The sequence below is a fragment of the Dromaius novaehollandiae genome, chromosome Z (genome assembly GCF_036370855.1).
Source record: "Dromaius novaehollandiae isolate bDroNov1 chromosome Z, bDroNov1.hap1, whole genome shotgun sequence".
NCBI lineage: Eukaryota > Metazoa > Chordata > Aves > Casuariiformes > Dromaiidae > Dromaius > Dromaius novaehollandiae.
In genome coordinates, this window is record NC_088132.1 from 61,140,319 (window position 1) to 61,166,950 (window position 26,632).

The 26,632-nt window shown below is 37.5% G+C and overlaps 1 protein-coding gene across 9 annotated transcripts in view; it reads left to right on the forward strand.

The window, feature by feature from the left end:
- Positions 1-26,632, forward strand: part of LOC135325065 (A disintegrin and metalloproteinase with thrombospondin motifs 6) — a 163,885-nt gene that overhangs the window by 936 nt on the left and 136,317 nt on the right. For 4 of the 9 annotated variants that reach the window (XM_064502512.1, XM_064502513.1, XM_064502514.1 and 1 more), the window contains 6 exons: positions 4,768-5,148; positions 5,927-6,291; positions 13,790-13,958; positions 19,782-19,999; positions 20,550-20,633; positions 21,138-21,283. In XM_064502512.1, coding sequence (XP_064358582.1) covers positions 5,052-5,148; positions 5,927-6,291; positions 13,790-13,958; positions 19,782-19,999; positions 20,550-20,633; positions 21,138-21,283 — 1,079 coding nt within the window. In that variant the 5' untranslated portion in view covers positions 4,768-5,051. Of the gene's footprint in view, positions 1-22; positions 310-1,804; positions 3,979-4,767; positions 5,149-5,558; positions 6,292-13,789; positions 13,959-19,781; positions 20,000-20,549; positions 20,634-21,137; positions 21,284-26,632 lie in introns of those variants that run through there. The other 5 variants (XM_064502515.1, XM_064502516.1, XM_064502517.1 and 2 more) reach the window with 5 other exon arrangements.

The following is a 26,632-nucleotide window of genomic DNA, read 5'->3' on the forward strand; positions in this document are numbered from 1 at the left end:
AACTATTCCAGACTGCCGTAAGTTTAAAAAACCCAGCGTTTGGTCGTGTCATGTCCAGCGTCTACTTTAGCGGTCAGACAAGTGCATATTTTGTGCCTGAACTCAGAGGGTCCGCGCGAAGCCGAAGCTGCAGCCCTGATGCTCGCGGAGATGTTAAGCTCTGGCCGGGCTCATCAGGAAGATGGAAGCGTGTGGTTTTGATTTACTTGGAGCCGCTTGGGGTTTGCTAGACTCTTAACCCCGCGGAGCCCTGTTTATCGGCGCGCCCTCGGCGGCGGGGCTCGCAGGGAGCCGCGGTGGTGGGGGGAGGTAAGTGGGCTCTCGCTGCCCGGCGGCGGCAGTGCGGGTTTTCGGGGCTTCGCTGCTTGCTTTCATTGTTGTACGAGAGGGAGTTTTTATTTGGGCTGCCGGTGCAACGCGTTTGGGCCAAACGCCAAGTGTCTGGGTCACACGCGTTTTATCCAAATAGATTCAGCGCTGCTGTCTGGAAATGGGCTGCTGAAAGTTAACTTTAGGATCAACTCCACCACAGCAACCAGACTCTTCCCTTCAGCCTCTCTAGGGAGGAGGGCTTTTTTTTTTTTTTTTTTTCCTCCTTCTGAATTTTCTTTGAGGGATGTGTGTCTGGTGACCTCCAGCTTGCTTCAATACTAGTATTTCCCGCTAAGGTCTCTTTTTGTTGTTGTTGCTGTTAACGTTTTCGTGTGCGTGCAGACGCGTGTCTGTGTACATACAGTATTAGTGTGTATACGTGTTGGGGTGTGTGGGTAGATGCATATTTCTAGCCTGTTGGTTTCGGGGGGTTGTTTTCTTTCTTTTTTTTTTTTTTTTTCGTTTTCAGAAATACAATGACAGCTGATCCCTTGGCAGGGCTCGAGGGGAGGAGTGGGGCAGACGGAGGGGAAAGGCTGTTCAGAGAGCGGCAGCCCTGTGCCCCCGGGGGGAGCTGGCTGCGGGTTACATTATGGCACACACAGCAGCACTCTTTCTTCACGCTTCGCTTTCTGATGAATAACCGGGAAGGAAAGATCTGTCTCCTCCCTTTGTACTTGCCCTCTCATTTTCCCCAGCCTCCCCCCCGCCCCATCTCTTTTCAACGAGCCCCTTCACAAACGAGGTCTGCGTGCTGCTATTTACGTCTGCGTGGCTCCCGGGGGCACGGCTAATCCCCGGCTTTTGAAGCCGTGTAACGCTTTTCACGGCCAGCCCCGATACCTGTAATTGAATTTGTTTTGATTGACTCGCACCCCCTCCCCGTCCCCTCCCGCCCCTCCCTCCGCATTTCCTTAGCAACCACTCGTACTGCCGGCGCGGCCGGCCGCCCCTGGCCGCGCGGGGCGCGCCTTGGCGCGGCGCTCCCGCTCCCCGCCCGCCCGCCAGGGGCGGCGGCGGGAGGCGGGAAGGCGGCGGCGGGCACCTCGCGGCCGCGGAGCGCGCCGCCCCTGCGGGCAGGCGCGGCCGGCGGCCCCGGCTCGTGGGGCCGCGCCGCCGGAGCCGACGTCGCCGGGGAGCGCGGGGCCGTTTTCCGTGCGCGGCGCGAGCAGATGCCTTGACCGTTCCCCGCGGCTGGTCACCAGCACGCGCGGTCCCGCCGCGAAATGTGACCCGCAGTCTGTTTATCCCGTCCCGCGCTGTTCCTGCCGCTTCTGCATCGCGGCTGCTGCCGCGGGGCGCGCTCACGGCGGAGTGCCCGCTGCGCGGGGGGCTCTGGGGGGGACCGCCGGCGCGCGAGGGTCGTCGGCTGCGACCCGGGCGGCGGCGGCCGTTGGGCCGGGGCGGCTGTGGCGGCCGTGCGGGGGGGAGGGGAGCAGCACCTCTGCTGATGCTGCCTCTGGTTTGGGGGTTATTTGCCCCTTAGCAGCTTGCTGCGATAAAGCTTCAGCTCCCCTATACTAAAACTCGAGGGACAGTAGAGTTGCCCAAGGCTCCTAACCTGCGTCCCTTTGCTACGTGGAGAGTATCAAGGCGACTGGTCTGAACGGTTTGGTTAGCTGCTGCTGCCAGATAATCCACGCTGTGTCCCAGAGTCTTGTTGCATGTGTTTAGAGCCTTTTTTTCTCCTTGTTGCTGTTCAGGCAGTAGGAAGCCTATGGTGCCGGTGAAAGATTGCCGCTCTATCCTTTGTGCTGCCACAGAAACTCCGATGCAGGGCACCGTTTTTGCCCTCCACGTTACGGATTTTGGAGCACCTCGTGTAGTTTTTCTTTGCTACTCCAGCAGAGCATTTAGAATGGGGCAGAAACTATAGCTTTGGGTAAATGTCAAGGAAACAGAGCCATACCCTCTGTTACCTTCAATAAACACGTAGTTTTGGCACTAGGTGGAGGAAACGCCTTTTGTCGTAAGTTTAGCGCTGATAAAAGGTACCATCTTGACCATAATCAGAACTGAAATGCTGAACACTTATAAGTAAAGATAGAAAGGAAGTATGGACAGGGTATAGACAGTGGAAGCTTTATGTTCCTACCCAACTTCATACTGGAAGTACTGTATCTGGAGTTACGCAAGTGCTTTATCCTTCACATCCTTTACTAGTGCTCTGAATTAAGGAATAGTAACAGCTACGAGTGGTCTATTGGTGTTCAGGCTGCCTACGATACTTTCGGAAGGGAGTTTAAAAATTCCATTGAAACTTCTAGCAAGCTTAACATTAAAGGGGATTTTGTTGTGTAAGTGCTTTAAAGCGTAGAATGAGGGAAACCATTTCACACAGATCCCTGAGAAGATGGGGATGACTTTTGGGCACTCTTGATCAAGGCTTAAAATGGGCCAGTGATGCCCACAGTTACTTCCAATATTCTGAGCTACCAGCTTCTTCAGGTGCTACAGCTTCAGGAGATCTTAATGTTAGGATAATTTATTATCAGTGTAACATGAGCTCCCCATTATGTTTTTTTTTTTGGCTAAGTAAAAGCTGTGAGGCAATGTTACCTCTATATATGGCATTAATGAGTCATTACTGGAATATTGTGTCCAATTCTGGTGTCTGTGCATGAAAAAAGATGCTGACAAATTGGAAAGGATTCAGAAAAAAAGCTGCAGAAATAATTAGACATCTGGAACTGTATTGTACAGAGTGAGGTAGACTGAATAGATTGAGTTGCTTATCAGAGAGTCAAGAGGTGGTTGTATCAGATTATAACTATGCATTATAACTAACCGCATTAGCAGACAGAGGTAAAGCAAGATGTAGTGACTGGAATTTGAAGCTGGACATACTCAAATTGGAAATAAGGCACATTCTTTAATATGCTAATTTAGCATAAGAGTATGAGATTGGTTATGTCTCTTCAGAAATTAAAATAAACATTGGCAATCTGTTTAAAAGCTATAGTTAAATATTAGCCAGATAATAAAGGCATTAGTTAAAGGCCAAGTTAGAGATTTTATTAATACCCTTTGGGGCCTTGCTGTAAGTGAATGGCATCACTAAATCCTACTGCTTCCTCAGGAAAAAAAATGTTACTAAGCCCAAGCCATGCTTACAAAATATTTATTTCCTCTACATACCTAGTTAAATCCTGTATACTATCTTGAAAGTTATCTAAAAAGCAAATATTGGAATGATCAGATTAACCTCATGTGCATAGTAATAATAAGATGCATTTTAAATCGGGAAGTTCACTATGATGTTAGTAAATAAGATTTGCTTCATGTTGATTTTATTGAGATGAATTTGATATAGAAGTTGAACAGTTCTGCATATTACAAATCTTTAACCTTAACAAACAACCCACTGACTGTAGGGGTATTATGTGTCTGAATGAATGTTGTAAATTCACCTTGCTAAAATTGTGAGAGTACCTTATCTGGTGCATGTAAGTAACTTTGTATGTTGTTGGTCATTTCTTTTTAAACAGTTTGCCCTTCTCAGGTGTTCTGTTTTGACATCCTCTGTCTCTGTAGAAGCTGCTCTAGGCACAGGTGTGCTGGGAGTGTATTAAGAGGACTGATTAGTACCAGCTGATGTAACACCTGGTATAGTATCCTGTACAGTATCCAACAAACTGCTGGGCAGCTGCATAGACCTTCCATTTAACCCCTGGCCAGATCTAGGATTGCATTTTAATAGTACTGCAATAGTATTTTAAATGTAGAAAAATAACAGGTAACATGTTATTCACTCAATCTCATTGCCTCCAAAAGGAGAATAAAAATATATTCTAATACATCAAATGGTGTTTTATATATAGAAAACATTTTTACAACATATTAAAAAACTTAAAACGTGTGACGAATACTTTCAAATACTAAAATTCATTCTTTGGTATTAGAATGTGCAGCATTCCCATTTAAGTGAATGAGAATTTTGCCTGCATAAGCAAAACTCAGGCCCAAGTAATAACAAAATACATGCTGCAGAAAGATCAGATAACCATACTCTGGATTTTTTCCCAGGTTCTTCCTTTGTCTACCAGTGTATTGGGTTTAGTTATTCACTGCTGAAATCAATGAATACATTGCATTGATTATAGCTGGAACAAGTTTGAACACAATATTTGAGCAACTTGAAACTTTAATTTTATAATTTCTTGCACCTATTTAACTTGAAGTGTATATATGCATCTCAAGCTGTATGGAGCTCCTTGTTCAAGGTTAATGGTACTTCATTGTTTTTATAAGATCGTGACCTTGGACCATAGAAGTAGTAATGGTTAAATATTACTGTAAAATGTTGTGTAGTTATTATAGTTGCTTAACGTTTTCCACTATCGATCTGTTTTCATAGAAGGAATTTGCATTGACTCATTTTCTTTTGTTTTTCAGGGAAAGAAATGGAGAAAATTCACTAACTGCCAAGTCTAACGTCTTACAGATAACTTAAGGAATTTTACAAATGCTTATTTTTGCGTTGAGAAAATGACTGCTGATATAGAAGAAAGTATAGGTTGTTGGAAAAGAATACCTGTCAAAAAGTGGAACGTCCAATAGTTAATTTGGGAGTAATATAAATGTACTTGTTATGGTGCGATTCTGGAGTGGAGTTAACTCTATAGCACACAGGTAGCCCTCCAAGGAGAAGAAAAAAAAGCTTTCAGTTTTTCTAAATTATGGAAGTTTTTTGGAAGACGTGGACATGGATTTTGAGCCTAGTCGTTGTTTCATCGGAATTTCACAGTGACAGCAGGCTTTTGTATAGTTCTCAAGGTAGGAGTCTGACCTCTGTAGCTGCAAGAAGCATGGATTTTTGTGTTAAATGTGGGTAATGTTTTCTAAACCATGTTTATATAATTGATAACATACAGGCTCTTAGTTCTGTCATGATTCATTATCATGTAAGCTTAATTATGGAGAATCTGATTGAATTGTTGTTTTAATTTCCGTCTACTTTTAGCTGTAAGAAAGCCTTGCAAATTAAATCCTGTAAAATGTTGTACTGGCTGATAGTTTCGAGACTTGCCAGAACCTCATTAACACTTTTTTTAAAAATTAGGAAGTAAGGATCTAATCTTACTTTGATCTATTAACATTTGTAGGTTTTTAATGGAATGAAGAGCTATTTACTTGTTTTTACAAAGTAATACTTCTTGTCATTACTACTGTTTTTATTTTTGCAGGTGGATCTAATAGCTTTTGGCTTTGAATGGTATCACTGGGAAGAATACGTCCTTCTTAGGTAGAATTTAGCCCCAAATGTTTGCATATTTTGGGTATACAGGAAAAGATACGTAGTTTAAAACTTTGGTATTTCCAGTGACATCAAATTAATAGGAAACCAAACACATTTTGTTGACTTAGAAAGAAAGTATATCTTACTTACTAAAGTTCTGCATCTTAAATTTACCTGAAAACGACTTTCACTCATGAGGGTGATGAGATTTAGCCAAATATGGTTAATGTTTATACTACTACTTGTTGTTTCCTGTTATATTTTCTTCTCTTTTTATGCCCACTCCCTGGACTGTCTTACCTTGTGATTACAAAGAGGAATTCCTGTCTTACCTTGAACACTACCAGCTAACAATCCCAATAAGGGTTGATCAGAATGGAGCCTTCCTCAGCTTTACTGTGAAAAATGCTAAACCCTCAAGGAGGAGGAGGAGCACAGACCCTTATGATCAAGAACTGGCAGCATCTAAATTATTTTTTAAACTTTCTGCCTATGGCAAGCACTTTCATTTAAACCTGACTCTCAACACAGATTTGGTATCCAGACATTTTACAGTAGAATACTGGGGGAAAGATGGACCTCAATGGAAGCACGATTTTTTAGACCACTGTCATTACACAGGATATTTGCAAGACCAACATAGTACAACTAAAGTGGCCTTAAGCAACTGCAATGGTCTGGTAAGTGCATTTACATGTTCTGGTATAATAGTGTGCTTGTCCCTTTTAAAATAGAGAAGAACTTAATTGGCTTATCTTTCAGTCTTTTGAATTCCTACAAGAAGCAAGAAGACAGGAAGGTGCAAAAAAAAAACCAAACCCCAAACAGACCTGGGTCCTGGGGGAAAAGTAGTCATCATTTTCTTAAGCTTATTTGTAAGTACGAAGACCCAATTTTGTAGTTCTTCAGCAGGCAATATTTTCAGTGTTTACAGTGTCTGCTTTAGGGCTGCAAGATTAGGTCTGTGGTGAGATTATTATAGATTATTAAAATTCTACACACTCAAGGGTAGGGGGAACACTGGATCCTGTAGGATGCTCAGTCTCTCCAGTGAGACACTGAACTGAACACTCGCTTGCCATCTCTGAGAATTTGGGTATAGAAAATTTGAGTAAATAACAGAGGAGAGGAATTGCTTGTTGTAGAAATAGTAATTCCTATAAATCCAAAGAGGAAAGAGGAAAGCAGATCCTTTGCATGTGTCAGCATCAGAAAGTAACTGTTTATATGTTTTTAGAATTTTTTTGTTTACAAATCAAACAGTTGTATTTAAACTAAAAGTAGGATTAGAAATTCTCATCTCTACTTTTTTTTTTAATGAACTCTTCTCTTACTGTTGATCTCTTGATCACATAGCAGTAATACTTCAATGGGAAAAAGCTACTTTTATTACAACGAAAATCTTAAAAAACCACCCCCCAAACTATTGTGTTATAAAATACTGAAATAGAGGGGCATCATTAGGAAATAGTAAATCAAGAGTCTACTAATTACTGTAGTAAAAATATCTGTATATATTGTGGTTATTCATTCTGTTTTTGTTGTAGCAGAATGCCAGTCAGTCATCTTGTTAGGCGTAGACAGATCTAATTGCTAAAGGAAAGAAAAGATTAAACAGAATTGCTGAAATACATCCTTTTTATCAGTGGAAGTGCTATAAAATAATGCATCTTAGGACATGATTGAAATCAAAAGCCTGCAGTTTCAGAGCTAGGTAGATTGCAGTACACCCAGCTGTTTGCGACATCCCTGATAAAGTCTAGGTTAACACTTTGAGTAGTCTTGATAAAGAATTTAATTAGGATTTCCAGGGGTAAATGAACATCCCTAAAGAAACCAAGTTAAGATGGAGCTCTCTGAATGTAGTATCACAGTTAATGCAGGCTTGCAGCTGCCTTGTCTTAATTTAATACAATTTTAACTTCAGTTTTACAGTTCTCCTGTAAGAACATTTTTTTCACTGCTTATTGTGCCTAACAGCACGAGGTGGCTATTAACACCCCTGTTCTGTGTTTTCTTTCTGTCCACATTCTCATTCTTCTACTGCAGCAAAGCCTTCTATTGTTTTGTGGTTCCAGGTGTTAGTGCATTAACATAGTGTTTGTAAGTTAACTTTAGTTTGTAATGCTTCACAAGTTGTCATCTTCAGAGTTTTTAGCCATTAAACATTTCTTCCAGGTATTCCCGCTCTGCATAAGGCAGTCTTGGGTGCCTGGGCACACCGTGACTGGGACTCTGGAGATCTTTTCCATGGTCATGCTTCTTACCTGGGACTGCATGTGTCAGGCGCCCACTGTCTCTCCTAGAAAGACCAAGTCTGAAGCATGTGAGGCTCCCATCATGCTCCAGAAGCAGCAGTGGGGTGACACAAGACTCTCTCTTGCTTCTTCAGTGAGACAGGGACCCTTTAAAGAGCTGCAGTGGTGGGCTGGACTCAAGAAGCTCCTCTGCCGCGCAGAAGCTCCTCTGCCACGCAGTGTTGGCAGGGCCTTCCAGAGAACTGAGTATGGGAGTTATTACTCCATTCAGATAAATCCGCCACAGAGTTACTTCTAAAATGATGATTCCTACTGAGAAGCATTTGGTTATACAGCTGCTTGTTAGAACATGCTTAATAAAGTAATTGGCAGTGAATATTAAAAACACGATTGTTTGTTTTAGAATTGATGATAATTCAGCATATCATAGATTCATGCTTAGGGCATTTGTTCTGTTTTTTCCAGTCTCCTTGTTGGTCTGTGAGAGATTGCCAGTTTTATTCTACATAGTCCTTGATCCGCCTCTGTCCAAAGCCTCTGGTTTTAAGGTTTCAATAATTCTAAAACAAGTAATAGCACTGAGTGGTACTTCCTCCATTTTGGCTCGCTTTATAATTAGAAACTTAAGCCTTCCATTTATGCCAATCATCCTGTTAGGTTTCAGTATTGTCAGATGAGTCAAATTTCCTCCCTTATCAATGTTTTGAGTTCCTCTGTTTAGTTATTCAGGGTGGGTGAGTGAGACTGTGGTTTAATTAATGTAGATTGTATGAGTCTGAAGAACATTTGTAGTATCTGAGATGAGTTTTAATGCAAATAGGGTTTTCAGTTTCATTATGATAAATTAGCATCAATCAGTTCATTTCCCTCTCACTATTTCCAGTTTCAGCCTCTCCCTCCATATTCTTTTTACCTAGTGCTCCAGAACTACAGGCTACTAACTTACTGAGTCTCATTCTTGTACTTTCCATCTGCTGGGCCCCAATTATTCTATAAATTATCTGAAATTGTAAGAAGTGCTCTATAATCCAGTGAACAGTCATGTGAGGGAGTTGAAGATCTTGTCCAGGAAGCTTTTTAGCTTCCAAACTCGTATTTACTTCAATGGATGTTCCATTTGTGGATGGATTGCAGGTTTGGCCTTCTCATGGAAAAGCCTGCAAAGAGCAGTATTTTGGGGCCTTTAGATGTTGGGTGCAAGGCAACAAGGCTGAGGCAGAAGTAGTTGAAGTGCTGAGGCATTGTCTAAGCTGGGTACGTCATACTGAAGCAAAGAAGAAAAGAAAGTGGCAGGCTGGCAAAAGAGTGCATTTCATCTTATGGAGAGAGGTTTGTCTAATTAGGAGTGGAACAAGTCTTAAAGATGAAAAGTTTTGGAGCTGTTGGTAGTGGAATAAAGCAGAAATCAAACTTTTCCTGTTCTTATCTACCTCCACCCCCTTCCAGGTGTCAAAACTCTTATTGAATTCTCAAGCAAGTTTTCCACTGTAGCAGATTTTCTCATTTTGAGCTGCAAAGCCCAGTAGCAGGAAATATTTTTAAAATTTATAGAAAGTGATGTATTATTAGGAAAGTGATTTGGGGGTTAAATCTCATTTTGAGACTACTGTGGCTCCAAGGAAATGTTTAACGTAAAAGGCCAAGTATTTCCATGGCATGTAAGGTTCCATGTACTGTGCTGGGTAGCACAGATGTCTCCGTCCAAACAGAAGTGGTTAAGAAACCCCAAGAAGTAGGTTGTAGCTAAAAGAATGACCTTTACATGTCATTCTTTAGTTAAAGGAAGAGTTATTTTGCCAGAAGACTTCATGTTCTTTTCATATATTCATAAATTTATAGTTTTATAAATTGTTCATAACCTTCTTAAATTAGCTAATTTGAAAGTTGATTATACCTTAAAGAAAGCATCTACTTTTGTAGACTGTAGATTGCATATAATGTGATATTTTGGGTAATACTTTTAAATCATAGGCAAAATAATTTATAGTTTATAAAATTTGGAAAGATCAGAAGTGGTATCAAAGGCTGATCTAGTATTCTGGTTTTTTTCTGGAGTTCTCTTTGATACTAATATGTATTTGCAGTATGGACTTAGTATTCAGAAAATCATGTATAAGCTCTTCCTAGTTTTAAAGTGTTTAACTAGATTCCGTGATGTACTGGTCCAGTCCAGATCACTTTTTTCATCCTTGAGAATACACTAAGCTAATACAACCTGTTTCATCAGTCATAAAACTGCACAGAAGCAGAGAACCAGCTGTAGTGATACTGAACAGCACTGACAGATTTTCAGAAGTTTCCATGACTATTATTTTGTATTAAAAATAGATAAAGCATAATGTCTAGAAAGGTGCAAAGCAGGGAGGAACTTTGGAAAGCAGCAGTACTGTGTGGAAAAGGCACTTACTTGTCCTCTGTAATTCAGTTTGATTCTGTAACTGAGGGATGTCTGAAGTATGGTGAGGCCTAGCTAGACAGCCTGACACAAAAAAGATTGCTTTTCACAAATTCAGGGGAACTCCATGTGGATTCACAGATTTGTCTGAGCATGTCAAGCTGCTGGATCCAGACCTTATATATGTTAGCAGGAGTTGGCAATCTGTAGTGGGATTGGATAATACAGGACCTCAAACAATCTGCTTTAGATAACAATCTTCGGAATGTTGCTTGTAGTAACGTATTTGGGACATTCAGCTTATTTCTTAAATTCATGATATTTTTATCAAAACCTTTTGCTGATCATTCTTGTGTCTTAATGATATCCCTCATGCTTTGGAGCAGATGTTTAATTTACAAACTTAAAGTTCAACTGTAAAAGCAAAGCAGAAAGAAAAAACCATTTAATTCCTTTAAATACTTTAAAATGCATAATTTCAATCTCTCTTTTTGAACTGAAACTTAATTTTGGCCAAATAGTAAATGATTTAGAATGCTAATTTGCATGTAATTGTGTAGTTCTTCCTATTAACCAGGCGCTGCTGAATACGTATACAATGGAAACATCTCTAATCCCATGAATCTTGTAAACTCAGAATAAATGCTGTTTTTCATTGGGGTATTGCCTATATACAGGATTTAGAGTGCTTTTAAAAAAATTCATTCACTTTGGTTCAACAAGATCATTTGCACCAGTTTAACATTGGAAGAACAGTCTTGTTCGCAAGCTAATTTAATACCTCCTATTTAAAATGGTATACATATGCAAGGCTTATAGACAGGGCAAGTGACTTTCCACTGTTTGCCAAATCACTCAGCTAGCTATAGAAACCGATCGTGCTCATATCCTGACTACCTGGTGGCAGGTGTAAGTTAAAACTTATCTGCTGTTCCTTGACTAAGTGGTACTAAAATCTTTTTGTTAAACCCCCGTACTGTTTGAGTAGATGAGATCAGATATTAACTAGGTATAGAAAAAATTTGGTGAAAATTTCCTGGCTGCCTTTACTGGTAGTACCTGAATGAGCTGTGGTAGTAGTTTGCAGATAGTCATGGTAGTTTTTGTTTCTCTTGCACACAATTTATTTAGAGAATTAATGTTGCAATTAAGTGTTGTTTGTGGCATCTGAATTGACTTGCTCCCACTGAGGTCACCACCTCTTAGAACTGTTAATTTCAGTATTTGATAGAATTCACTCAATTGTGCTTAGACTTGGTAGCCTGGCTGGACTTGAGTGCAGATGTGAAGAGTGTGCCCTGGAGTAATCAGATCTAGGTTAAGGCCTCTCTGTTGCAGAGACAGGGCCGCAGTACGGATGGTACTTCTGTCTTCTCAGACTTGGCAAAAAGCAGATGGTGTTGGCCAGAACTACTCTGCAGGACTCTTTTCCTCTGGGAACATTATACCAGAGCTTATAATGGACCAGGATTCGCTTGAACCCAGATGTCTGACATCTAGACTGGATGCAATCCAGACTGTCACGGTTCTTTCTACACATCTGGCAAATCTAGTTGTAGTTTGATTTATACTTTCAGGACTGTTCAAGCAGCAGTGTACCAGTAAGTGATTTATTTTTAGTGACTTCTTAGCTTCCAAGTAACAAGAAGGCATTGTGAGAGAAATTTTGTACCTACATCGTCCAAGTGAATGTAGACCTTGATGTTGTTTTCTTTAGTAAATAATTGAGTTCATAATGGAAAAATACTACTGAAGAGGAACATTAATTGTTACGGTCACTATGTAAGAAATGTGTACATGAAAAATGAAGTGTGTTCATACATACATTTTCAAAATATATAGTAGGGGTATATTTAGAAAACAGCTTTATTCCTGAAGTGTTATACAGGATTTTTTTATTTTATAGGTTGTATGTTGTTATTGAAATCCTGTTGTTTTGGGAGAACAGTGGACAGTTGGTACGTAGAGCAGCAGTAGGAGGAGAGTCTTGACCAGGAGTGCGATGGCAGGCCCTAATCTTCTAAACAGCTTTGGGTTATTTAAAGCAGATATGGACCAAGTGCTCTACAGTTACTTATATCTTAGAGGTCTCATTGGAGAAATACAACCCATTTAAAAAAAAAAAAAAAAGACCCTTGCATAAAACTTGCTTTACAGATAAAAAGCAGCAGGATTAGAAATATACAGCTGTATTAGCTGCTGCTTTAAGAGGGTAATCTTTACAACCTTTAGGAAGTACCTTGAGATGGGCTTTCTGCACACATCACTGATTGCAGAGCTTAAATAACATATATACTAATTCTTGAAGATGTGTGTGTTGAGAATGAGATGCTGAATAGTCTTAAATCCTCTTTAATAATTGGATTAAATAATGATGAATTCACCATTAAGAATACTTTCTTCTTTTGTTACCTTGAACAGTCTTTATAGTGGCTTTAATGGGATCTAGATCAGTTTGTGAGTCATCAACTCAGGATGTGAATGCAGAATTTCCAGCTTCCCAGTCTCCTAACTGATCAGTATCTCTTTCTCATAGTGTAGAAAGATTATATGTTCAGAAATTTCTTGATACAGATACCAGAATTTATAAGTTAGCAAATGTAGGTTTTGGAGTCTGTCAGGGCTGTTCCCCAATATTTCTATACCTAAAAGGATCCCAAAGCTGGATTGTTCTTCTAAAGTTCAGTTTTAATTGCTGAAGATTCAGGAAATTGCATAGTTGGTCTGAAATCTCCCCTTTCTTCCATAAACCACTTCCTGTTTGGAAGAAGCTGAGTTCACAAATGTGAAATTATGAGATCTACCATTCTGCACTGCAGTATGAGGGGAAAAAATGTTCATTTGTTATGGGGAATGAGGTCTGGTATGTAGTTGGCAACAACTCTTATCTGCCAAAGGTCTGTGGTGAGACCTTTTAAGGAATAAATGTTTTGTAGATAGTGTAGCTTAAGTTAATACTAATAATTTGATTTTAATAACTCTAGTTCAGTTTTGGAATTCAGCATCTGGATGTAGAACACTGAATGTTTTCCCTGACTAATATTTTCTAAAATAAATCTTTTATGTAGTTTTCCAGCATGCAGTATGCAGCATTAAGGATCTACTAGTATGCTATCACAGAGGCATATGGGGCTCACGCTTTGAATGAGGCCATTTTGGCTTGGCATCACTTTTAATGGATATGAATCATGTAGTTTTGGAACATCTCTGTGAGCAGATTGTTTGTCATATACCAGGAATATCTCTTGCTCTCTTACCACATCCACCAAAGATGGTGGGAAAGAACTCCAGAAGCAGGGCAATATTTTTTTATTTTTCTCTTACTGTGTTGCATATAGGGAATTGCTCCTACTCCCACTGAAGTCAGTGGAGGAGAGCTGGCTCATACACTGTTTTCTCTGGTGGTGTATTGTGGAATTCTTCACAGAAATAAATGATAGTCAAATGTTACTGTAAATTAAACTTACTAGAGTCTTATATTTTGTCTTTTGAAGTTTTTATTTTCTTTGTTTTTTCCCCCTTAAGCATGGAGTTATTGCTACAGAAGATGAAGATTATTTTATAGAGCCTTTGAGGAATGTAACAAAAAATTCCAGTAACTTCAGTTATGAAAATGGTCATCCTCACGTTATTTACAAAAAGTCTACCATGCGCCAGCAGCATCTCTATGATCATGGTCGCTGTGGAGTCTCAGGTAAAAAAGTATGAATGTCAATTATGTATGTAAAACTTACAATTTAATTATAAAAATTATAACAAGTTGTATTTTAAAATCTTTTTAGTTGATATGTAAGATACAGTGGAGATAGTTGCAATAGGAATTTTCCTTCTGGAGGATGTGATGTGCCCCTCTGAAAAGTAGCTTTGCATTTTTTTTCAGATTCAGATCAAGAGTATAGTGCCTTTTGAAGGATAAGGTACTGGGAGTAAGTCTTGCTTTGTATCTGTGTTGTGCACAGTGTAGTGATGAGCACAGGCTTCCTCAAAATGCATGATAGATGTGCTTCCTTCCCAAACTGGAAGGCACTACTTGAGTGAGTAAGTGTTGCAGCTTGAGTGACTAAGAGTCTCCAAATCTTCCTTGCTTAAGGTGGTTTAGGTGTTTTCATACAGGGGTTTTTTTTTTTTTGTTTCTGTTTTTTGGTTCAGTAAGTTAAGGTTATTCCATGACAGCTGAGTAGGTGATTTACAGGTGCCCTACAAGAAGGACTACATAGTTTTGATTGAGAGATGATTTCCTTTTAAAGCACAGTTTAACCTCTGCAAAAACACTTTTCAAATATCCTTCTTCTGACATGATTTCTACTTACTTAAGCCAAAAGCTAATTTCTTGAGTTCTTCTTCGTGGTGTAAATCTGGCAAGTTGTTTTAAAGCACTAAAATGTTTTTTACGTACTTGAAAAATGATCCAATCTTAATGTTTACACTATTGCTCTCAAGAAGAGCTTGTTCTTAAAAGTTTAGTCCTGGACGTTAGTTTTCGATGAGATTTAGTTCATAGGACAGTTTGGCAGATATTAAAATAACGTCATTGCTTGTTGATGTTGCCTCTTTCAGCTTCTTTTGGAAGTTGTAGCTTTTACTGGCACTGGCTGACTGAACTTAAAACACAGATTGTCTACAAAAATCCATGCTTGAGGGGAAGTTTTTCCTGAGTGGTTCAATGAACTGTGTTTAGACTCATAGGAAATGTCAAACTTTCTGTACCAAACTTCTTGAGAGAGTTATTATGTACATTTTTCTAAGGATTGCAGAACAAGTCTTCTGACTATTACTGTGTGCTACAAGATTTGGAATGGGTGACTAACTGATTGTAAAATAAGGTATTATTGTATGTGGGTGCTCCAATTTATGCATATTACAGTGCTCTGTGGAGCATCCATCTTTGTCTTTCATTCTATAGGGAATGCAGGCACTTAAACCTCTTGAAGCAAGTGAAAAGATCATGAAACGTCTGACACTGCAATTTTTACTGTTGTAATGTCCCTAGAAAAGAAAAACATTGGCCTGTGTCAGACGTTACCTTCTAGATTGATGCTTAGGAAGTCACCCTTTTCCAAGCGAGGGTAAAGCAGTGGTGGCTAGTTGATGAGATTGCATCTAACCGTTCTGGTGGTATGTGTCTCATGGATCATAGGTTGATCAGAGCTTTGCATCTTGCATGCATTCTTTATGAAACATCCAGTAATTTTAATGTGTATTCTTTTGCATTCTTGATGCTGCCTCTGTCCTTGGAAGCTCCTCTGCATTCTCTGGGCTTTTGTGACTGTCACATTCTGAAGTCTTTAATCATCGAAATGCAAAAGTTTTGTGTCTTGCAAGTGGAAGATTATGCTCATACTCATTTATCTCAGTTTCTCCTCAAAACCTTTACCTGATGTTTTCTCTACTTCCACTCACTGAAAATTTCTGAAAACCTTTTTTGCTTCCCAAAGCTGCAAGGTCTTATGTTTTCAGATGAAATACTATTTTAATGTTCTCTTCCAAGCTACCAAAACTCTTTAAACTCATTTTCTGAGCACTGTATTAAACCCTTTATCCCAAAGAGACATGGCATCCAAAATATCCCCAGAATATCTAAAAGATCAAATAATAATTTCCAGTTTCTCAGCTTTCAGACCCTGGGACTGAGGCCAGATTTACAATAATAACTTCCTTTGCTAGTAGAATGAAGTGTGTTCAGCATTTGACTGTTTTTAGAAGTTTTGAATACTCCCATTTTGTGTTTGTTTTCTTTTGTTTGTTTTTCACCAAGCGTTGTAATGCAATGTAGTTGTAACAGAACTGTTACTGCGTTTTTGTCAGAATATCATTTACTTAGTACGGGAAACTGATTTTAGCTATCTGTCTGGAACAGTTTTGCCAGTATAATATCCTGGGAGCAGTCTGCTCATGTAGGTGTGCCACTGCTCACATCCTGACAAGTTTCCCCTGCTGTAACCTAGATCTAAATTTATCGTGTAGCTGCTCTGTGTCAAGATGTGGTCAGGATTTTTGAAACAAGAGACAAGGAGAATATTATTTCTGACTGTGTGAGAAAAATTGCAATAACTGACGAAGTGGGGCAGGGTGTTTGAGAGGATGATCCAAATTTGTTGGGATGCGCAGGTGATAAATTACTTCACAGTGCATAGTAGAATTATGGAGGTCCATACAAGAGAAGAATTTGACAGACAGGGATAAAAATATTTCTCTATTTGACAGATATTTTAAATTCAGGTAGGAATATAGGATAGAATTGTGGCCAATTTCCAAAAACTTAATGAGATTTTAAGCATTTAGATGTAAGAATGTTTTAAAATCAAGAACTGTTAAATTAGTATTTCAAGTATATATTGTCATCAAGTTAACTGTCTTATTAAATATAGCTGAAATCATTAAGACCTTGCTAGGAAGTTGTTCAACTTCAAATTCCAGTTACTTCAGTGGGATATGAGGCCTTTGGGGCATCTTGCAGAAGCACTCAATGCTTTGTGGGGTCAAAAGTAATGTACCTCCTTCAAAGACAGAAAGCTGAAATCTTCTATCATTGTTTGCAACAAAGATTTTATTATGAACTGCTTTTGATGGTATTCTTGTTTGGCTATAGTTATCGAAATATTTATTTTGACAGATGCCTAATAACATGTATTATGTTACAGTTGCAAAAGAAGTTCCATTATCCATTATTTTTGCATTTGCACAATCTTAAGAAATACACTTTTTTGCTGAAAGGCTGTGTTCTTGTATTTGTGACTAAAATTGAAATTTGGCCTAGTTGCACCTTTTTTTTTTTTTTTTTTTTTAACAACTATACGGACTACTTTGGATATGATTCAGAACAGATTGGCATTTGAACCCTGAAAAGTGGCAAGTGCATTATTTAGAGATGGCTCCACTACATGCTGCCTCATGTAGCAATTTTGCTCATGCCAGATCTTATAATGTATTCTAAAATGAAAAAAAGCATGTATAAACATTAACATACATTGTTAAAACACTAAAAAGCAGCACATAATTCTCGTAGTTGTATTTAGTGCAGGTAATTTTCTATAGTGTTGTGAGATCTTGTTTAATTGTATTTATATGTTGTCTTCTCCCCTTCTCTTCTCCCTACCAGCATCATTAGAAGACTGACTTAGGAAAATGTGGGTACCATAGTTGTAAACCCCGTGTCTGCACACATTTGGATTTTTTTTCAGTTGTGATTTAAAACTAAATTTCTTGCTTTTTTTTAATATTTACTTTGGAGATAACTACAGTGTTTTTTCTGATTTTGTTGTTGTGTGTGTGTGGTTTTTTTTGACTTACTGATACCGATGTTCAATCTTAATACTAGTTTAAAGGGATTTTTTCAACTAGGAATATGGAGGAAAATGACATAATTTGCCCCCAAAATATTTTAAGTATGTTGCAAAGTTTTGTTGAAATGTTTTAGCTTTTTAAAGAAAATTCTATATCAGTTTTATTTAGCATGTTTAAAATAAAAGTATCAACAGCTCATGGAGTATGAGGCTGAGTACTCAGGAGTATTTTCAACTTTTCTGTTGCTTATCAAACTAGCTAAATTCTAACTTTCTCTATTTGAAAAAAAAAAAAGAAAAGGAAAAATGTTTGTTTTTGTGAAGTCTTCTCAGACCTTTGCTTGAAAGATGCTATCAGGATGAGTCCAAAAGAATGGTATTTTTTTCTGAAAGATTTCTGCATGAGCTCATCAATTTTTCAGATCTATGAAGCAGATTTGCATCTTTAAAAGTGAAAAATTATGAATGAATGTGGAAATAATATTGTGTTTATAAAGTAATTTTAGCATTGTAGGAGCATCAGAAGTCCTCAAACATCAACATTTGTTATTTGAATATGGACCAAGTGTTCTTTTTTATTTTACTACAGAAGTTGTAAGAGAAAATTCCAGACATTCCTAAATAACTGCTTTGGTGAGATTAAGATCTTTGAACAATTAAAGTGACTTTGGAATTCCTAGAACAGAGATGAAAAATAATGGAAAAAGCTATTGATTACAAAATCATCAGAAGACTTAAATACCCCATACTATTTTTTTAGAATGTGTTTAATCTTATTAAGGCTTGCAGAATGATGAGGATTTTTACTGTCATTTTGTCAATTACCTGGTTTATTTTAATTTTTAAACTTTCCTAAAATACACAGCTTTTGAAGCCAACACTGTGGACTTAGAAATTATGAAACAGCACTACAGTGGGAATGATGAAGCTTCGTATACAGAGTTTTGACCTGAACATACACCCTTTGTACTGTAGTTATTGCCCTTTGAAAATAGGGTGTGTAGCTGAATTGCGTAGAGCTTTCGTTTTTCACAGAAGGTATTAGGCCTATCTCAGCCGGTTCTTAATTGAACTGGCTTTAGTAGAGATAAGGATGTACCTCTGGTATTAGTCACATGAGTAGTCCTTATTAAGCCAATTTAAGAATATATTTAACTTGTAATGTTCTCATGTTCATTCACAACTAGAAAGAACACGTATTTTGTAATCCTACTTAGGGAAAGGGGGCCTAATTATGTACTTGAATACACTGAAGCTTGAGATCAGTGTGGATCTGTGTGGAAAATGGGTAATAAAAATGGCAATAAAAAAGTCAGTTTTGCAGAGGAGGAGGGAGATTCAATTGTGTATTGAGGCCAGAAATTCAAATAAAAATTTATAGAGTTTTATTTTGCTTATAATTGTAACTGTTTGGATTTTTCATATTCAGTCCACATACAAATGCTGATTTTTCTATAGCAAAATATATTTATTTGAATTTTACAAGTACAAGAATCAATGTGTTTGAATTGAATTTAATGTTAGAAATAACTATAAAATTATCCTGTGTTAGACCATTTAAAGTTTCCCGTTATAGTTAATTCATGAAGTAAATAATATATAATTGCTTTTTAAAAAGAAGTAATAATTTGTTTGGCCAAATACTATTATGCAGTAATCCTATTTGGCTGATAATTGTATAATTTCACAGCAGGGAAATAGCTTTTCTGGTGCACTATCAGAATGTTTAATTCCTTAGTATGTTTTGATTCCTTTTACCTTAATTTTGTTTTTCTGGTTTCCAGTATGTTTTTTCTGAATATTGTAGCAGTCTTGTTCTTAGCTTTATAATCCTGAATTGTATCATGCTTAACTATAATTAATCTTTAATATTAACATAGCTGTGCAGGATCAGATCTTTTAAGAGATTATGTTGATTTATCACCCTAAACCATACTGAGGAAAGCTGAGAATGAAACCCTACCTTATAACAAAGATTTTTTTTCCCCATTATATGTTGTTTTAAAATCAAGTGTATATGTGCGTGTGTGTGTGTATTTGTGTGTGTGTATATATATATATATATATATGTATGTATGTATATATATTTAGCAAATAGATTTAATTTTCCCTTGCCTCAGGAAAGGCTTGTTGTTTTCATAAACTTTAAGATTATAATCTCAACATAAAACAGCTGTATTTGCACTAGTTTTAGTAGGGACCCGTCTGAAGTGTTTAATTATTTTGGTTCCTAGAAGACCTCACAAGAAGCAGTAAGCCTTGGTGGATGAGTGATGCATCTGCTTTTCCAACTTCACTTCCAGTCAATGACACATTAAGTAGTCACAGTCGGCAGAAGAGATCAGTAAGCCTTGAACGGTTTGTGGAGACGCTGGTAGTAGCAGACAAAATGATGGTGGGATACCACGGTCGCAAAGACATTGAGCATTACATTTTGAGTGTAATGAATATTGTAAGTTTGATCCCTCTCTGTGTTTGTTCGCTCTCATGCCTGTAATTTGCATGTTCTGAAATGATAAGTAACTATACAATGTTGAGTTTATTTACTGGCATGAATAATGCCTTAAAATATGTATCAGCTTGCAGGAATTAATAGTTGAAATATAGCAAATACTAGTATTGTGGAAAAAATGCAGTACTGTTTCTGTCAAGAAGTGTGCTGTGATGACTTTTAATTTTTGTTTGTCTTTAATTTTAAATTCATATAATTACATTGAGAGATTATACAGTTTTATTCTTCTGTTTAAACTGAGACCCTAAATGCTCCTTATCATGGATGAATTATGAAACAAGATAGAAACAGTTTTTATTGAAAGAGATGATGGAAAAATTTCGTTTTACCAAATGGTCGTTTGTTGGTCCAAAAAGAGTTCTTACTCAGATGGTAATGATAATTAACATTATGAGATTATATTTAGCAGGAAGATAGATTAATTTTTAGTCACGAAACGAATAGTGTTTCTTGTCTGACTTTGTGCCTTTTCTTATTTTCTGGAGGTCAGGTTGCCAAACTTTATCGTGATTCCAGTCTAGGAAACGTTGTGAATATTATAGTGACTCGTTTAATTGTCCTCACTGAAGATCAGGTAAGAGTTGTTGTGCTTACATTTTATATCCCTGGAAATACAAGGCACTCTATTGCATAATATTATAGATTTCGTCTAGTTATTGCTTGAAATGGCTGCATTTGTATATAAAAGCTGTCTTATAATCTTTCACTACTTTAATCAAGATAAAACAGTTCGAAGGAATATTTCCTCACGTGCCATCTCAAAGATACCTGTTCACTACTTCAGGTGAATGTTAATACACCTTCAGGGATGTCAGTTTTATTTTTAGCTCTGTATCTTGATATTCTGAATTTTTTTGTATTGACATAATCATTATTAAAGTTGAAGCAGAAAGAATGCCTGTTCAGTAATACACAACTGAACTTTGGGTCAGATTTTACACAGATAAAATTTGGCAAGAAAAGGTTATTCCTAGAAACCACTGCTTCTAATTATAGTCCCATTTTAGTCTTCAGAAGGCTTAACAACTGACCTTAGTAATTTGTTTGGAACATTTCTGGTATGCATGTTGTATTGCAGCCAAACTTGGAGATAAACCACCATGCAGACAAGTCCCTCGATAGCTTCTGTAAGTGGCAGAAATCCATTCTCTCCCACCAAAGTGATGGAAACACCATTCCAGAAAATGGGATTGCCCACCATGATAATGCGGTTCTTATTACTAGGTATGGTCATTATAAGTATTGTGTTTATTTTATTTTCTTTCTGTAGTTTTGTTTTTACTTTTATATGGAGGCTAGTTTTAAAATAATATAATTGGTAGGTAATCTTATGAGGAGATTAAGATGAGAACAGTCATTTTCAATAGCTACTTTCAAAACCTGAGTATGTGCACATTTGCCTGTACTCCACTGTTACTGATTCAACAATGCTTGCTCTGTAATCTTGCAATCCTGGTAGACATCAGCGTATTGCTGTTTATAGTTGTGGGTAAGCAACGGTACTTTATTAGGAGATTTGTTTTCAGTTGCTGAAGGACAGTATTCTTTTCTTCCTGTACATATTAAAGTGGCAGTAGGTGCAGCAGCACAAATTCGGGTTGGGATCTTTTTATTGTAATTTGTTTTCCAGGAAAATTTCTGTACTGCTCTGTATGTGACTTGTCTGTGGAATCATTATGTTCACTGCAGAAATTTTTAAAATGGTGATTAAAATAATCAGTCTTTCTTGGAGTTGTGCATAACAGGTGTTATAGTGGTTGCATTTTTTGGGGTGGTGGTGGTTTTTTTGAAAGGAACAATTTTTTGCAATGGAAAGGAAAGCTAATAAACTTCTATGTATTTTTATGTTCATATTTTAAATATAATTGTTACTATGTAGTGCTAATGACAACATATAATAACTAGAATGATTAAATCTCAGAGTTTAGAGAGCTGTTTTAATACAGTAAGCTTTTTTAAAAAGTCTCAATATTTTAAAAAAATGGAATAAAATTCAGAATAAAATGCGGTTACAGTCTAAGGTCTTGATTTTTTGCAAAGACCTCTGTTCATTTTTATGCATACAAGTAGTCCCATTAACTTCACTAGGGCTGCTTACATATTTGAAATTAAATAGATGTTTACAGCTGTGGCTACACATCAGACTTCTACTGGCATAATTTAGTCCCAGAGTGAAAAATTATAATCTGTTGGTGGTATGACTGCATCTGAAGCTTCCCAGTATATATGAGCTGCGTTGGTAAAGCTGAATTTCTACTAGTGTAGCTGAATAACTTGAGATTTAGTGTTATTCTGGCACTGCAGAGCACAGTTATTTCTTTTTTTTCCACTGTTCTGCTCAAATGTGTTTTACTACCAAATATTCTATACTGACTCTCCTGTTTTGGTAGGATGTTCCTAGCACCAATATGAACAGATCTGTGTTCCAGGTCATGGCTTAAATCAATGTTAGTATGGCCTTTAATTTCCATAGGAGCAAGTTTCCAGAATGTGTGAACAATTTCCATTGAAAGTGATAGTTTTTCAATGATAAGGAGTGAATATTAAAGACCTTACTATGGGGGGGGGGGGCTTATTATTTAATTATCTAGTGTGCTACAAAGTTTCTGAAGGAGTTGTGTATGCTAATTTAAAGGATGTAAGAGTTATAAAAGTAACTGTTTACACTTCTAAATATATATCTATTTTAAATAAACAAAGCCTCTCAATGCAGTAACAACAGATTAGTAAAACTTGTGTTTGAAAGCATTGCTGGACTTTTAAGTTCAGTTATATTTGCTTTCTTGATGGAATGTTTCTTTCATTTATTTAGTATAATTATTATTAACTTAGGGAAATAATCCCAAAGGCTGCATGAAACAATTTGAATAGAATAATCACACTCTTACTGAAATTGTTAACTATCCTGACTCTACTAATAAATTGTCAGCATATGTCAAAAATGGAAATTTTTTTGTTTTGTTTTGGGCTGGAATCAGTGAAGACATCAATTTTAAATAAATCAAAATGTAATAGTGGAGAAAAATTGATTCCATTCTTTTTTGGACATCTACGTGATGAACTAGAATTAATGCATTGTAGGTACAAGAAAAGGGTGGAGTTAGTGCTTTAAACTCATGACATGTTGGAGAGTTCTTCAACAACCTCTTCTGTTTGAAGGAATTTGAACCTATATTACCAAATTCAAGATTATTTTTTTAGCCACTGTAATACAGAGTTTTGAAAGTAGTTTGCTGAATCTCCTGTTGATGCTGCTCTGCTTTTGTGTAGTATTTACATTTTCATTGAATTTGACACTGGAACCGTTTTTGTTATGGTCATTGTATATGTTACTATCTTAAGGAAAGTGGGGAAGTTTCAGTTCAACTTTACGAATAGTTCTGTGTTGATCAGAACTGTATTTTTCGTAAGTAATCAATTTATATGAAAATGTTACCTAACCTAGATGAGTACTTTAGTTCCCACTTGTAGTGGTCTTTATCTGAAATTTGGTGCAAAGCTGTTCAGAAAAGGAGTCAGAGTATCTTCATACATGCAAATAAAGACAACACCTCAGCTTTTCTTTGCAGCAGATAGCTTTCCTATGTGGTACTTTCAGAGATGGTGTGCTGTAATCTGGGAAAAAGTAGCATTATGGGTGCTGATGTCCTGTGGGCAGTTAGGGTACTTCTGTAGTCCAAAGCCAGGTAGCTTCACTGGCATGGAGTTGTGCCCAAGTGACTGCCCCCAGTCCCACAGAGACAATGTTACCATGCCAGCTGAGCCTCTGGTCTCTGAACTAGAGCCTACCAGGCAGCCTGGTGTATGGGCTTGTGTGCCATAGTCCTGCAGAGCCTCTCTTACGAGGTGGCTGGGGGACTGCAGAAGACTTCTTAGCTGCTTAAAAGACATGAGGCAGATAAGTGACTGGTCCAAATAAGGGCTAGATTCCCAATTAAGAGAGCAAAAAGGATAGTATTACTTGCACAAATACAGTAACAAAAATAACTTGCATTCTCTACTTGTGACAGTGAATTTTGGGACTGTGGATTTTGCTTTTTCAATGCTGCCAGTGTTATGCTGTAGGCAGGAAAAAAAAGATAATTAGAGCATTTCCTGATGCAGTGGCAGCAGAACCATCTTCCTCCAGTTTTACTGATGAGCTTCTGAGCATCTCTAAAATCAATAAAAATTAGACATGTTCTGATAATGTGAACCAAGGATAGGTAATAGGCCTTCCATAGGGTGCTTATTGCAGAGTCCTAGGGTATGCAGTGACTCTGTGTAATATGATGAGCAATTACCCAGAACACCGATAATACTTTTGTGAATGATGCTCTGCTTCTGCCTTTGTCAGCTTACTTCAGAACTTTTGTTTGTATTTTCTGAGTTTTAAATCAAGTTGAATGTCTTATGTGATCACAATGTAAGACTGTGATTGAATGAAGGTATTAAAACGAAGAGAGCTGGATTTTGTTTTAGAGCTCATTATTTGAAATTTCACCTGGACTTTTTTGTTAGAGACTATATTTAAGTCTCAAACATTAGATAATTACAGGGTAAAATATTAAATAGGGTTCTTGGGGGGGGGGGGAAGGAAAGCGCTAAACTGACAAATTTTAATTAAGAAATAGGTTAATACTGTAATGCTGTTTGGACAGTGTCATCTTTTTTTCTATGAAGTGACTTTAATTTTAAGTAAACCTAGTCGATCCTTAAACTCTCTTTGATATTAAAACGATAACAAAAACAGGGTGAAAACGTATGATTCTCTTACCTCTTCAGTACCTTGGTATACAAAAATTGATCTGTGTATTTGGTCCTGTACTGGTATCACAAATGTGATAATCTCACTTTTTATCACAATGTCAGGTTCTCTAATTTGTCACTTTAAAACTTGGTGTAAGTTTTGAGAGTGTGTATCCCCCCACCCCACCCCAAAGTACCAGTTTGCCAATTTAAATTTAGTTCTTGTATATTTGTTGATTTTATAAAACCTTGTTTGATAGCCTCCTGACTGTTCTCTTTCTTCAGAAACTCCCTGGGAAATATGGTCTAAATAGTTTACCTTACAAACACAAAACTTCAGAGGCCACAATATACATTATAATATGAAGAACATTTATCCCAGCTTCTCTCCCATTTCAATCGATTGATTCTTTTACTTGACCCTAAAGATAGTAAAGTAGGAAAACTGCTAAAAGCGTACATCATTTTATGTTCCTGGTACTTTTAAATCATGGAATTCCTCAACAATGCCTCCGTTAATTTGTAAGTGCATATATTACAAACAAAACTATTTCTTGTCATGCACAATGGTGAGGGCCAAAGGTGTCCTCTTGCTTTCTGCATTAGTTTGTAATAGGTGGTGGAGGATAACAAAATTCAAAAACGTGTCTTTTCTTTTACACCCTAAGGGATCTTTAATATTTCATTTCTTTATAGCTCAGGATGAATAGTTTCTTCTGTCCAGGTACTAAATAGCTGTTTTTCCAAATAACATATGTGACTGTATAAACTTTGTGGAGGTAGACTCTTTTCCTGCTGGGAGGGAATATCCATAGCTATTAATTTTACTGCTGGTATGTCTGCAGACCAAGTAAAAGGCACCAAACAGCCCATAGAGAAGAAAGTTCCAGGGGCAAGTTGAGATGCGCATGTGTATCTTAAGGAACCAGTTGTGCCCCTTTTAAGATACCAGTGTTCTAAACAGAAATATTTGGAACTTTACTCATTTAGAGAGAGAGTGCTGCTTAAAAGTAATTGCATGAAATCTCATCTCCTGTTGGTAGTATCACATATCAAAACTTTATTTTATCTTTTTGAAAAAAAGAAATCCTCTGTTTTCTGCAAAAGTATCAAGATGTCTGAGGGAGCTTTAGCGCTTTATGTAGCGGAGTAATTGATTCCAAACCTCCCAAAAGACTCCCCAGGATTTTCTTTTGTAAAATTTTGATTTTCTTGGAGACTGTAAATTTTTTCCTCCTCTGCTATCATGGTAGTGATGCTCTTTTGTAGATACAACTTCTGAAATAAATGACTTCTACCTTGAACTGTAGAAATGTTTAACTTGGATTGGACTCTGCTTGAGTTAGCTTTACAAGTAGCTTACTGCTTCAGCCACAATTTGTTCAGCAGCCCTATTGAACTGATGGCCCTTCTTTTGGGGGGGATCACTATTTACATGAAGAAAGAATTGGGGGCATAGTCAGCTTTTATTGGTTAAGCCAAATACATTTTGACTTGTAGCTTAGAGCAGTGTCAGTAAAAATGGGTAATGCCACGGATGGTATAGTTTTATCACAGATGGTATAATTTTGCTACTTCTCCAGTTTCAAATGGGCTTGTACGTGTTTATTTTTGTGTGAGACAGTGAATGAGCTCTCTTAATACAGACTCCTACACTTTTGCCAGGTACCACTGTACTTAAAATTCAGTAAGTGTATTGCTAAGCAGTGTGATATGGCTGCTGTTAGCGTTAAACCATATGTATACAAAAGGTATTAGCACGCATCGTATCTCTTGCAACGCTGCTGAAGTCCGTACATGAGGTATTAGCATAATTATGCAAGCAGTGGATTTTTCAAATTCTGA